Source organism: Centropristis striata, chromosome 9 (assembly GCF_030273125.1).
Source record: "Centropristis striata isolate RG_2023a ecotype Rhode Island chromosome 9, C.striata_1.0, whole genome shotgun sequence".
Taxonomy (NCBI): domain Eukaryota; kingdom Metazoa; phylum Chordata; class Actinopteri; order Perciformes; family Serranidae; genus Centropristis; species Centropristis striata.
The window spans coordinates 10,340,545-10,354,876 of NC_081525.1; the positions used below are offsets into that span (position 1 = coordinate 10,340,545).

Consider the following 14,332-nt stretch of genomic DNA (forward strand, 5'->3'; position numbering starts at 1 on the left):
TAATGAAGACCTAAAATTCAGTGTTTGTTTAATATGGAAATGTTGGCCTTTGAAAAGTCCATCTACAGTCATGGGAAAGATTATTAGACCACCTTGTTTTCTTCAATTTCTTGTTCATCTTAATGCCTGGTACAACTAAAAAATTTAAAAAAAAAAGTTATTTTACAGATGATTTTTTAAAATCTAAATACAGAAAACATGCATTAAATATATGTATTGAAAAAAAGAACATATAACTGTGGAATAAAAAGAAAAAAACTATATGTATATATGTATAATATATATTCATATTTATTTAATAATACATTTATTTAAAAAAAGAAAGTTTCCTTAATTTTACATCAGCAATATGGTGTGTATTGTTTAAATATATTTTTAAATAGAATTCACTGTAATTTAATATTCAAGACCATTAAGCAATTGAATAATACTGTATAAGTCTATAATGTCCTATTTATATTAATTTCTAGACTTACACTTCCATTTTGTGGTTAATATTTGGGGGTTTTTTGTTCAGTTTTAAGTTTGTACAACGAAAGGGACATTTGTTTGGACAAATATAATGATAACAACAAAAATAGTTCATAAGAATTTCATTTAAGAGCTGATATCTAGACATTTTCCATGGTTTTCTTGATAATAACCTAGGCTACATATCAGCTCTTAAATTAAACTCTTATCAGCTATTTTTTTTTGTTATATTTTAGTTGTACCAGGCATTAACAAGAAATTGAAGAAAACATGGGTGTTCTAAAAAAAATGTCCATGACTGTATGTCCATCTATATGACTTGAACTACTGGAAATGGACTTTTCCATCATATTCTAATGCATTGAGATGATCCTGTATATAGAAATAGTGAACAATCTTTTTTGCTGACATTGTTTCCTTTATGTCAGTCATATCGAGGCATCTGTATTAAAATGAGTCTCTAGGTAAGGAGCAGGCTACAACTTTGCAGTCACTTTCCAAACCCATAAAAACGAAAGTAGAAGATGTATTTTTGGTGGAGTATTCCTTTAAAGGGTTACTTTGTAAGTTGGAGCTTTATTGTGACACTTTTTATCACCTGAGACTCTCCGCGCTCTGCAGAAAAAACCTTAATTTATCCGAACTGTTGCTCTTCAAAGACTTAGGAGTTTGGATGCAGAAAGGCATCGAGCCCTGAGGGGCTGCAGCACTTCAGAGGGAACACACACACACACACACACACACACACACACGCACACACACTCCTCATCCCTCATCATGTCCTCCCATCTCTCTGTCTTCAGTGTAGAGTTACAACAGACCGTATCTGATGTAGCCAGCTCTGTGTGTGTGTGTGTGTATGTGTGTGTGTGTGTGTGTGTGTGTGTGTGTGTGAAGCCCCCAGCAGCAGGGTTACCTTTGTGGGTCAGGGTGTGGCGGGACAGATCACAGATTACTGTGAGCTCTTTGTCTGCTCACTCCATCTCTCTTCTTCTTCTCTGGATACATTTCATACTCTGCTGACATGCAAAGAGACAATTTGTCCTGCAGGTCACATTCAACCGGCGCAGGTGGCTGAATAAAGAACAGCATCATTATCCCACTCTGGGTCATTTTTATCATGTTGAGGTGCAATTTTAGGGTTATTTTTCGGGTTATTGTGCATCAAAATGTTAGTGTTTCTCTGTTCTCCATAATCAGCTCATGTTATCTACTTCAAGCTGTCTGAAGATCAAAGACCAGCTCGGTCATGATTCAGTTAACCTGCTAATGACCTCACAACTACAAAGGAGATGATATATGAGAGATAAATCTTTATCTGATCTATTTGTAAATAGATCTTACAGACAATCAGTTTCTCAGCTCGGAAGTGAAAAGTTTAGCCTCCAAAATTGTTGCATGTAAAATAATTTTAGAAGTTCATTCACATTAAAACCTGAATAGTAAAACTTCAGCAAATGTTTCTCCCTAGTTCCAAAAAGGATGATAAAAATAATAATAACTAAAAAAGTATTTTTTTTTTGTTTTGTTGTTGTTTTTCAAAGAAATGCCCTTACAGACTGAAAATATGGTACTTTTATTTTTTGTTGATTTTGGCGCCCCCTGTGGACAGAAGTGGGACTGTTGATCTGGATAGTTTATGTATTTGTTTTGGAAGCGATTGAAAGAAATAAACTGTTACTTTTTTCAAACAGATGTTTGCAGGATGCATAGTGATGATGACGTGATGTATCTATTTGTAGCTCTGTAAGATTAATAACTGCAACATTATGAGCAACGTAAATTCATATACGGATGTAAACAATGTCACACGATACATTTTATACATTAAATAGACAAACCTTCCTCCGTTCTTTTCTTTCCTCTTTTTGCTGACAAAAAACACAAAATATATATTTTTTAAAAAGTCATCTTTTACTTCCTTTTAACTGGCAAACGTACTAGTGATTATGAAACTTTGCTTGGCCTGTAAAAAAATAAATAAATAAATAAAAAGTGTAAACACTTTTCAAATATCAATAAACAAGTTATTTTACAGAAAATTTCTTTAGAAATGCAGAAATAAAATAACAAGAATGTATAACTGTGGAATAAAGAAACAAATATTTATTCATTTATTTAATAAATATAACAATATTTTAGTTTTTTGTTTTTTTTCACCTTTTTTTTACATTAAATTTAAAGTTTTACCGAAGGTTTCTTTAATTTTACATTCAGCAATATGATGTGTATTTTTTAAATATATTTTAAAATAGAATTCACTGTAATTTAACCTTCAAGACCATTAAGCGAAAAAAACATATCTAATAATAATCTGCCATTATATTAGTTTACAGATTTAAACTTCCATTTTATGGTTAATATTTGTTATAAAAGTAATTTATTATTTTTTATTTTATTGCACTTGCACATTTCTGAGGGGAATATATATATCATTATTTATTAATTAATTTATTTTTAAATGTATTTACAGTGATGGAAAATGTAAACAAAGTCACTTCTGGTCCGTGCATCATAAATCGTTTTGTTTTCCGATTTTTTTCAGGTATTCAGACCCAGGGATTAATAATTACTATTTAGAAATATTCTTCATAACCATTGAAAAACTCCTTCTTGTTGCTTTAAATATTTAGAAACCAGCAGTGGTACATAACTCCAGACTTTCCTCCCATCACTGAAACACAGAAACTCCTCACAGTCCAGAGTTTCTATAAAAAGATGAAGGAGTGTATCTGAAGCATTTCATCGCTCTTGACTTTCCATTGCTCATGCTGTCAGACGACCTTTGACCCGTGACCTTATGTTGCACCGGCTGCTGATTGGTCAGTTTGTCCCTCTGGTGACCTCTGTGGGCCGCAGCAGACCACCAGGAGAGAGAGAGAGAGAGAGAGAGAGAGAGAGAGAGAGAGAGAGAGAGAGACAGAGAGAGAGGGGGAGGAGAAGAGATGGACAGGGACTGACTGCTGATAGATGTAACTTTTACTTTCATCGTGAATAAGTTTAAACCCTTTGTCATTATATTTTAAGATTAAGATTAATTACTTTATTAATCCCACAATGGGGAAATTCAACTTCTGCATTCAACCCATCCTTCTTTTACACACAAGTGAACACACCATGCAAGGAGCAGTGGGCAGCACATTACTGTGCAGGGGTCATCAGGGGGGTTAAGTGCCTTGCTCAAGGGCACTTCAGTCCTTGACCTGTCAGTACCGGGATTCGAACTGGCTAAACTCTAGGCCACGGACTGCCCAAATCAGGCCAATAGTTGCAAACTTACTCAAAGCAGACATTTCAACAGTTTTTACACTTTTCTTCTCTTCTGAATTGCATCTTTGTTTGACAATCTGTCTTTAAAAGATCGTCAAAAATACACAGTTTGTTGTAGAGAGAAGCTGTAAAAACAGGCGTTATCGTCTGGATGTGAACTTTCCGACGGTCCTTGAACAGAACATAGGTTACCCAAGTTTCAGTGAGAAAAAGTGACCAAAATGAAGGTTAAAATGTTGATATTTATGTCAGAATCACTTTATTCTACATGTCAGTTTCAAGACAAACTTGTTGTCAAAAATGTCGTTATAACTCAAAAGAAAAAGACAAAATCTGAAAATCTGTTTACACAGAGCAGAGAGGAGAGGACAGGAAAGGCTGGAAATGTGACAATACTTTAATATGTACAACATGTGGAGACACAATTTTGGTCATTTAACTTATTTTTTTGTCATTTTATTTATTTTTTGTGTCTGTGTGTCTTTTTTAAGCCATTTTGTTTATTTTTTGCTGATTTTGTGTCTTTTTGGCCATTTTGTGATTGTAACAACATTCGTGACAGTTGGAAAAGTGTTTTTTTTATTTTTTTATTTTTTTCAATGTTTTTATTTTTTATTTATCAGAGAAATTCAACCAGCACTTTTTTTTTCTTTTTCTCCTGATTTGTGTCATTCTAACTGTGTTATTCTGCACAAAGACAGATTTTATATATTGCAGAGAAATAAAAGAACACAGAGAGGAAAATGTTAATAGACCAAAAAAAAACGCCCTGAACCAGCTTGTTGTGTCTCAGAGGGTTACAGTGTGTGTTGGAGTCTGTGGAGCTCTTTAATGTGAGAACACACTGACCTCTGCAGGCTAACTGCTCACCCTGCATGCTTCTCTCTCTCTAACTCCCACACACACAAATATGGCTCAGTCACTCATTGAAGCCGGTTGTGGTCGAGCTCAGTATTGTGTGGTGAAGAGCAAAGAACAACAGTAGCCAGAAAAAGACTGTGGCGAGTGCTGCCCGCCCTGCTCTTGTTATTTCTTCTCTCTTCCTCTCTCTCTCTCTCTCTCTCTCTCTCTCTCTCTCTCTCTCTCTCTCTCTCTCTCTCTCCGTCTGTGTGTTACAGGTCAGTTCTGTGGTCGTAGAAGCAGAAAAACCCAATGTACGATGCTGTTTCAGCATTATGGGCAGAAAAAGGGCGAAGTTAGCTGCGGTCAGCGAGTGAAGTCTGGAATGTGTTGCCACCTCACTCTCACTACACTCTGTCTCAGTTATTTTAGAGCCAAAAAAGAAAGAATAAAGATGTTGAATTCTGTTTGTGAGTCTGACCTTTGACCGCCCTGAGAAAAAAAAAAAGGGACTTTCCAAACAGCAGACTGAGTCCCAGGAGGGTTTATATGGGTGTCTGGAATGTGGCGACTCCTCTCAGCCACCTCTCGGACCGGAGCGCCGGGTAACGAGGGGCAGGTGGTTGTCGTGGTGAAGGTTAAGGGCCAATCAGAGGTCTCCAGCTGACCGCCGACTCCAGCAAAGCGTCATGAGACTGCAGGACGAGGTCAATGTCAAACCGTCTGACTCTAGTTTAGATTTGAGACCACAGAAGCTTCCTGTGTTCTTTCTCCTCATTGTTGAATATTAACCCTCCGAACTGACCATCGAAACAATGATTTATTTGAGTAATCGCCAAAAATACACAGTTTATCATTGAAAGAAACTGTAAAAACAGGCATTATCATCAAATTTTGAACTTTCCGACAGTCTTTGAACGGATCATAGGTTACAAGATTTTCTGTTAGAAATAGCAACAAAATTGTTTTGGTCAGAATCACTTTATTCTACATGTCTTATTCAAATTGTACCTCCCCTGTCCTCTCCTCTCTGCTCTGTGTAAATAGCCTCTCCTTGTTCCTGTGGGAACAACTCAAACATGTCTTTGTGCAGAATGACACAGTTATGATGACATAAATTATAAAAAAGAAAAAAATACAAGTTGATAAATGACATATTGAAATATTGTCATGTTTCCTGCCTCTCCGGTCCTCTCCTCTCGGCTCTGTGCAAACAGATATTCAGTGAATATTTGGACACGTTTTAAATGGCACAGCTTCCTTTTTCGTCACTGTTTCTAATGGAAACTTTCTCTCAGGATAATACCTGTTTTAACAGTTTCTTTCTACAATAAACGGTTTGTTTTTCAGTCCTTCAGTGTAACAAATATAATTATTTGAACGCAAACCATGATCTATTCCGAAACTAAACCAAGTAGTTATATCTGTAGAATAATTAAGTTTGTTTTTTGTTTTTAACATTTACATTAAACTTAATTTTTTTTAACTGTAAAAGTCTTGATATCACATTCGTCAATATGATGTATATTTTTTTTATATACACTTTTTACATATAATCTCCCTGTAATTTAACATTCAAAACCATGAAGCAATTAAATAATACTATGAAAAAATGTGATTCATTTATTATTAATATTTGTATTCATTTTCTTTTTTATTATTGCATTTGCACTTAGTGTTGTAAAAAAAATTCTGGGGGAATTTGAAAAAATAAAATAAATAATAATAATACTATATTATAGTAATTATAACTATATATAGATACATATAAATGTAAAAATGTATATAAATACATTTATTTTTTACAGTGTTGCAGAGGCCTACTGGGCTTACAATAATGAATAAATTCATTGTTATTCAGTCATTTATTCACCTTTTACAAAGAAAAGCTGCCGTATGGAGCCTGGGCTGCTGTGTTAAACTTTTTATAGCTGAATGTAAAACTACTATAGAATCCAACACTATAGAAGAGTTGTGTTGGTGATCTGTGTTCGGGCTGCTGGCTCGTCACAGAGCTGTTCAGCTAACAGACTCTGTGCCCTCTGCTGAGGACAGCTCGGGGTGTGTGTGTGTGTGTGTGTGTCTGTGTGTGTGTGTGTGTGTGTGTGTGTGTGTGTGTGTGTGTGTGTGTGTGTGTTTACATGCTGCGGGGGGTTCAGGATCTGTTGGATCTGTTGGATTACAGATGTTTAGACCTGGATCAGGATCGCTCGGAGCTTCCTCGGCTCCTCTGAGGGAAAACCTGACGGAAAACTCCTGAATAATCTCTATACATTGTTGTGAATGGAGGCTTCTGTTTGGTTACATAACTAAATCCTGCTCATTATTACACTGAGAGGGCTTAGAGCTAAACATATTTGGTTTGGTAAGTAATGGACTGTGCTAATATTCCCGTGGGAACACCAGTGTGGGCTTAGAGGGATTTAAACTACCAACCTCACTAACGTAAAGAGGGATTTGAGCTAATTACCTCTTTCAGTGAGCCTGGCTGTAAGCCTCCTGAAGAGAGAGAGTTTATACTCACAAGTACTAATAATAAAGAAACGACTGAGAGACAGAATGAGGCTCGTACTGCTGCTCAGAGCAAACAAAATGTTTTCTGACCTTTAAAAAAAAGCAGCGTTTTTCTGCCATCAGCTTCTCTCTAAAGTTCTGCCCTCAAACTCCAAAATGAGGCCACTTTGTGTTTGATGATGGTAAAACAAGTAAAACTGGAGATATGGTCAATTACAGTCAAGGAAAAAAATATGAAACCACCCTTGTTTTCTTCAACTTCTTGTTCATTTTTATGCCTGGTACAACTAAAGGTACATTTGTCCAAACAAATAAACTAAATACCTTTAGTCTAATATTTTTTCCATGACTGTATATTTAGTATAAACATATAGAACTAGATGTTCTTCACTGAGCATGATTTTGTTCTGAAAGTAAAATAAAACCCACATAATTTTTAGATTTTGTTTAAAATGTTGATCCAGTAAGTAAAAAAAGAATTATCAGGTCATAAAATATGTCTTTATTAATCCCACAACAGGGAAATTATCAGTGTTACAGCAGCAAAAATAGAAATAAGCATCAATAAAATAACAACAAAAAATAAACAAGCAATATTAACAAGAAATAAAAAAGTACTAATAATTTACACAAGAAGAGTGTTTTTTTTAAATGGGAACAATATCACAATATAAAGGCCTTCCACTATAGTGCAGTTAAGTTATTTGTTCAGAATTTAAATGATTTAAAAATGGACAAAACAGCCCAAAACTACTTTAAAACGGTTAAACAAAAAAGAAAAGGGAGACACTACAGTACTACACACTGCCACAAAACACTGACTTTTACTGAAGTTAGGAGAAATCTACACAATTAAATGTTTTCTTTCCACTATTCTGAAAGATGACGTGTTATGAGAGAAAAATAGCCCAAAACCTCATAATAGACCAGAGCAAACTGCAGCTCAACGGAGTCAAGAAAAGAGATAGAAAATTTAACAAAACTGCTGTTTGATGTGGGTTTTGGATGAATGGAGGAATCAAAGAAACTGCAAAAAAAAGTTTGTGTGTTTGCTCAAACCTCTCTGTGAATTTGTCAGTGGACTCTGAAGGGGAGGAGGCGTGTGGCTGCGATGTGTGTGTGTGAGGGGGAGGAGAGAGAGAGAGAGAGAGAGAGAGAGAGAAAGTGAACATGTTTACCACTGACTGACTGACTGAAAGAGAAACGAGCAGCGAATGGGACAGAGAAAGAAAGATTTAGAGTAGTTGAGTATGAGCTTCAGTTTCACTCCACTTCAGGAAAAAAAAAAAATTATTTCCATCACAGTTTAGCGTCTCAGTGCAGCTGTAACTTCTCAGTCTTGAATGTCGCTGATATGGACGCTTTAAAAACAAATCTGGAGCTTTAAAAGCAGCGAGTCACACCTGAGAGGAGCTGAGCTGTCTAAGTTTGAACCTTAAATCGAGCAGCATCAGCACCAGGCAGAGACCCACCTGGACTTTACTCGACCAGCTCAGCACTTTTTTATCTGATACAGAGACGAGATGTGTTCACTGAACAGGACCATGTCTCTGTCTGTGTTCCCCAGCAGGGAGCCTGCAGCCGGGCCGGACGCCACCGTGGACTACGTCAAGGTAAGGACAACAAATCTGATTCTTTTGTGCAGATGTGTGTGATACTAACGCCACTGTAACTGCAGTGACATCTGGATTATTGTGGCTTTAAATCTTTTTACCATCACTTTTCTTTTCATGCAAAATGCAGCAGTTGTTGCAGATATTCTGCTCGCAGAGCTGAATATGGGGAAAAAAATGATGCTGCAGGAAAATAGTTTTTCTTATCACCGTGCAGATGCAACTACAGGACACAGTTTGATTTGAGTCGGGAAGTTGACAATGGAGCCTGAATTTAGGTGCATAATTTGAGGAAAAAATATGCAATAAGTAGTTGCATATTGCAGTTGAGATGTTACAGAGGTGTGAAGTTAATGCACAAATAAACTTGCAATAAATAAACATATATTAAAGTGCTTTTTGCTGCTTTCTGCTGCTAAAATACAACAAATTTTTCATTGAATTTGAAAAAAATTGCATTCTTTTATTAGACAAATTGAACATTGAATAAACCAAAAAAAGCACAAATAAAAAAGAGAACATTTTTGACATTTTTTAAGTGCAATTTTCTCCTGATGCTCTTCAAACTAACTAAAAACCTGAGAGCATTAACACACATTTATTCACCTCGTTTTATCTCACCAGCTGACTTTGCGATGAGGATAAAAAACGATTTGTTGTGCAGGAGTATTGATGGTGTCTGCAGAACTAACAAATGTTCCACTCTGTTTTAAAAAAATACTGCAACTCTGAACTTAAAACCTTTGGCTGAAGAATATCTTTACTATTTATTTTATTCTCATGCAAAATATGACAGTTGTTGAAGATATTCTGCCTGCAGTGTTGAATATGGAAAGAAAGATTTGTGCTGCGCAGAAAATAGTTTTTCTTCTCACTCTGCAGATGTATCTACAGGATACACAGTTATTGCATGTGCAGGATCTCTGGAACTGGTTGTTCTGCACAAAGATAAAATACACTTTTATATGCAACACAGCCATAATTTTAGGTGCATAATTTGAGAAAAAAATATGCAGTAAAGTAATTGATTATTGCAGACGAGATGTAACCGAGGTGTAAAGTTAATGCACAAATAAACTTGCAATAAATAAACAGATATAAGTGCTTTCTGCTGCTAAAATGCAACTTATGAAACTGTTTCCAAAACTCTTTTATTGAACAATTTTAACATTGAATAAGCACAAAAATGCACCAATAAAATTAAAAATTGTTGTATTTTTAAGTGCAATTCCTGATGCATTGCATTATCACACGTTTACTCGCAGCATGTTTATCGTACCAGATGAGGATGAAAACGATTTGTTGAGCAGCCAGAACAGGAGAAGTATTGATGGTGTCTGCAGAATAATAACAACGTTCCACTCCGCTGTAAAAAATACTGCAACTCTGAACTTAAACCTTTGTATTTGATTTAAAAACATCTCAGGAATTGGATCAAATCCATCAGCTTCAGTGGCTGTAATTTGACTAAAACTGGACATAAAATAACGGTGTAAACAATCGCTCACAGGACGAGGTAATCAGATCACTCTGGGCTAATGCAGCTCTAAATCACACGCCTGACACTTTATGTTTTGGCTGTTATAAATCACACACACACACACACACACACACACACACACACACACACACACACAGCACCTGAGCCACAGAGTCACAGAGAGGTGACGACTGAGAAGAAATCTTTCACTTCTCACAATATCATCAAACTGACACATGGTGTTCTTTACCGTCTGTTTCTATTTCTGTCTGTTCAGCTTCTGCTTCTCTGTGAGGATAAATGCATTAAATACAAGATAACACTGAGATTTCTAATCTTGTTTGCATATTCTTCAGTCAGATATTGTCTGATTCAAAACGTTATTTCATATTGCATCTAGCCTAATTCTTTGTGCTTATTTTAGTTAAAACAAAAGCATTAACAGTGACTAATGTGAGAAAATCCTGCTTAAACATCAACAATACAACCAGCCTTCACAAAGCCACCATACAAGTAAAATAAATACATATATAAATAAATCAATAAAAACAATTAAGAAATTATAATATTATTAACAATAATTTATGTTTTAAAATCATATTTCTATTGATTTTTTTTCACATTGATTTAAACATGGGCATGGGCATTTAACTACCAACATTAATGTTTTATCCCCTAATTTGGCAAAAATACAAATAAAATAAAAAACAATACTAATAAAGTAGAAAGAAATAAGTCAAATAAGATCATAGCAGTGCATAGATTACATTAACTTTATAATTATTCACACTCCAAGGTTGTGAGTTTCCAGAAAGCCCATGTAGGTCTCACTAATTGATGTTTTTAAATCTAGAATATTCCCAGCTCCCATCCTAACACTTCTATGGAAAAAAACTGAGTTAAAAAGTTAAGCAAGAAGTCACAGAAAAAGGACAATAATATAAAAATAATAAAAATGCAATTTGTGGAAAAACATCTTGGTCAGACAACCAGTTTAAAACATTGATGATATGATTTTTTTTTGGCAATTTGATGTATTTTTTTTGTCATTTTGCGGGGGTTTTTTTTAGTGTGGTCATTTTATGTCTTTTTTCGTAATTTTGTCTTTTTTGTGATTTTGTGTTTTTATCTGGTAATATTTTTTTACAGCATTCATAAGTGTTTATCTAGAAATTCCACTTTATTCCAATTTTTTAAATAATTTATCTGAGAAATTCAACTTTTTTTTCTGATTTCTGTCATTCTAACTGTGTTATTCTGCACAAAGTCATGTTTGAGTTGTTCCTACTTCTAGCCATGATTGTGCTGATTCCATAGAAGTGCAATGTATCTTATTTTTACAGTATTTATTTGGGTTAAATATTAAGCATTCCTAACTAAACACATGCACTCTTTAACTTCTTCAGCCCCTTAAACCCTCCATCACTCCTCTCTCTCTATTAGCTCATACGTTTGGATGCTGACACCTCAGTCTGAAAAGCAAACTCAGTCCTTCCCACGAAAACACACACACACACACACACACACACACTCGTTGGTTAAATTAGGGTTGTGTGCCAGAGTCAACACAGTGTTTGTGCTCTGCAGTGTCTCACATTATATAATATGTGTGAGCTGTCAACTGTGTGGTGATCCAGGTGTGTTTGCATTTCCACTGTGGATGAAAACACACACACACACACACACACACACACACACACACGCATATGTCCATGCGTACATAGGCTGCAGTGGAGAGTTCATGTACTCTGTGTCGTATCCTGTATTAAGGTCAAAAGTACATAAAGTGTGCAGCGAGCCGAGCTTTGTTACGTACAGGTTGTGTGGTGTGTGTGTGTGTGTGTGTGTGTGTGATGTGGGGAAGGAAGCGTCTGTGGAGAACAATCGTTTAAAGATATCCTTCTCTTATCTGACTGTCAGACAGTTTCTCTCATTTCCAGCTGTTTGATGTCTAAATTTTGCTCATTGTCGATCAGAGAGGAAGTAAAAAACATCAAATGCACCATGAAGCACCTCTTTCAGGTGATAAGAGTCAGATTCACAACATTGAAAGGTGTGTTTTGTTTAAAAGGTCACCAATAATACACCGTTTATCGTAATAAAATGTATTTAGTTGTAATAAAATTCCATTTTATTACAACTAAATAAATAAAAATTGTCAGAGAAATTCAACTTGTTTTTACTTACTTGAATAATAAATGATTTTTGTCATTATAACTGTGTTATTCTGCACAATGAGCATTGAATCCTGCATGAATTTGAGCATTTCTGCAAAAGTTTGACCAGTTTTGCTTGTTTCATATCAGAAAGTAACGGTGCTCTCATTAATAATGACTTCATTTTGGGGATTAACTTAAATATGTAATCTACTAAAAATAACTCACAGATTTTAAAAAATGTATCATGATTATTCATGTCAAATTATGTGATAAAGTACAATTTAGTTCTTTAGCTAGAAATTAAGTTACTTGTCCTCACTTTTTTCCCTGCTTTGCTCAACAATTACAGCAAATTAAAATCAACCTGAGGCGGATATCATTTATTTAAGTGTTTTAACTCTTGATAAATTAAACCTCAGGATGTTTTTATCAGTATAATGGTGGAAGCAAACTGTCATGAGCCCTAAACACCTAGTTTTATACACTTTATTTCCCCTTTAAACCTTTTAGAGACACTGACAGACTTCCAGTTCCCAGTTAGAATTTAAAATAATAATAGTTTGGTGATTTGACAGTTTTATTTTCCAAGTTGAGTTTTAAGATCCAATCACATGTCTAGTATGTTAGTAAAATTATTAAAACTATAATCAAAACTTAAACAAATGCATTCTCTCGAAAAAATTTTATGGTTAAACAAAATAAGTAGTTTTGTATGATTTAAGAGGTTAACTGAATCAAAATTGTTTCTATTAGAATAAATTCTACAGCATATATTACAATAGGTGGCAGTCTAATGCACCATAAACTCCATATTCTTTGATAAGAAATATAAATTAATAAAGACCTGAAGACAGAAGAAAGAGACAGAAAGTCTCCTCATGTTGATCCTCAGAGTTCAGAGTGAAAACAACTCTTCTTTCATTCCCCTTGAACCTCCTGAGAGAGCTTTAAGGAACAATCATGCTTTGTGTGTGTGTGTGTGTGTGTGTGTGTGTGTGTGTGTGTGGTCTCAGCATGTTTTTAACTCTCAGAGTGAGAAGCTTTCAGTACGTGCACACACACTTTTGTAGTTGCATGATCAAAACGTGGCTTCAAGTGTTTATTTCCTCAGTTGTTTCATGAATAAATTAATTTCTCAGGCTAAAGCGTCTCTGTTGGAGGAAACGCTGCTCTCTAGTGGTGAGAGGCGGCGCTGCAGCAGCCAGTCAGACAGTAAATGGATCAGTTAGAAGTCCAAACAGCAGAGTGTTGTTCATCAGGATCATCTCACTGGGTTCAAACTGCACCAGCTGGTGAAAAACTCTCCTCTCTGTCCGCCTGCCAGCCAATAAGCTGCAGCAGCCGATCGATCATTCAGTTTGTCAGCCTATAAGCAGAGCAGGCAGCCGGCCAGCAGCCAGCAGCTCCAACAATAACTGGGCTAATTATCCTGCTGTCAAGTCCTCAGTCAACCTGCTGCACACTTTATGTTTAATCCACAGAAGCCTTTACACACGTTTTTTCTTTATTTCATAAACAAGCGTTCAGTCTGTTTGAGTCCTAACAGACAGTGAGAAGCTCATTCTGGGCTTTTATTAGAAAATACAACATTCAGCTGGAACTAGTGTATAATGTGGTGGTTCTTTTGTTTAAAACCTGCAATAATTGATTTCTTTATCTTTAATTTGTGAGAAATAAATCATTCTGATCATAATTCTGCAATGTATAAGAAAAATAAATTTACAGGTATTTTCTGTTTTTTCTACATTTGGTGCAAATAAGAAAATAACATTTATTCCTAGTTTTAACTGTAAAATAAACATTTGAATCTGAAAATGAGTATAAAAGGACATTAAATACAAACAAAGAAAAATAATAATTGCAAATAATTTATTTAAAAATATGGATAATATGCAGTTAATATCTATATTTTAAAAAATATATGTACATCAACTACATTTTTTTTACTTTAGTATAATATAAATATATCTATCAATTTTTTACCT

General features: G+C 35.1%; 1 protein-coding gene across 1 annotated transcript in view; it reads left to right on the forward strand.

Moving 5' to 3' along the window:
- bcar3 (BCAR3 adaptor protein, NSP family member) overlaps window positions 1–14,332 on the forward strand; it is an 85,186-nt gene that overhangs the window by 42,525 nt on the left and 28,329 nt on the right. Inside the window, exon 7 of the mRNA XM_059341630.1 lies at window positions 8,666–8,708. Within this exon, the coding sequence (XP_059197613.1) occupies window positions 8,666–8,708 (43 nt within the window). The remainder of the gene's footprint in view (window positions 1–8,665; window positions 8,709–14,332) is intronic.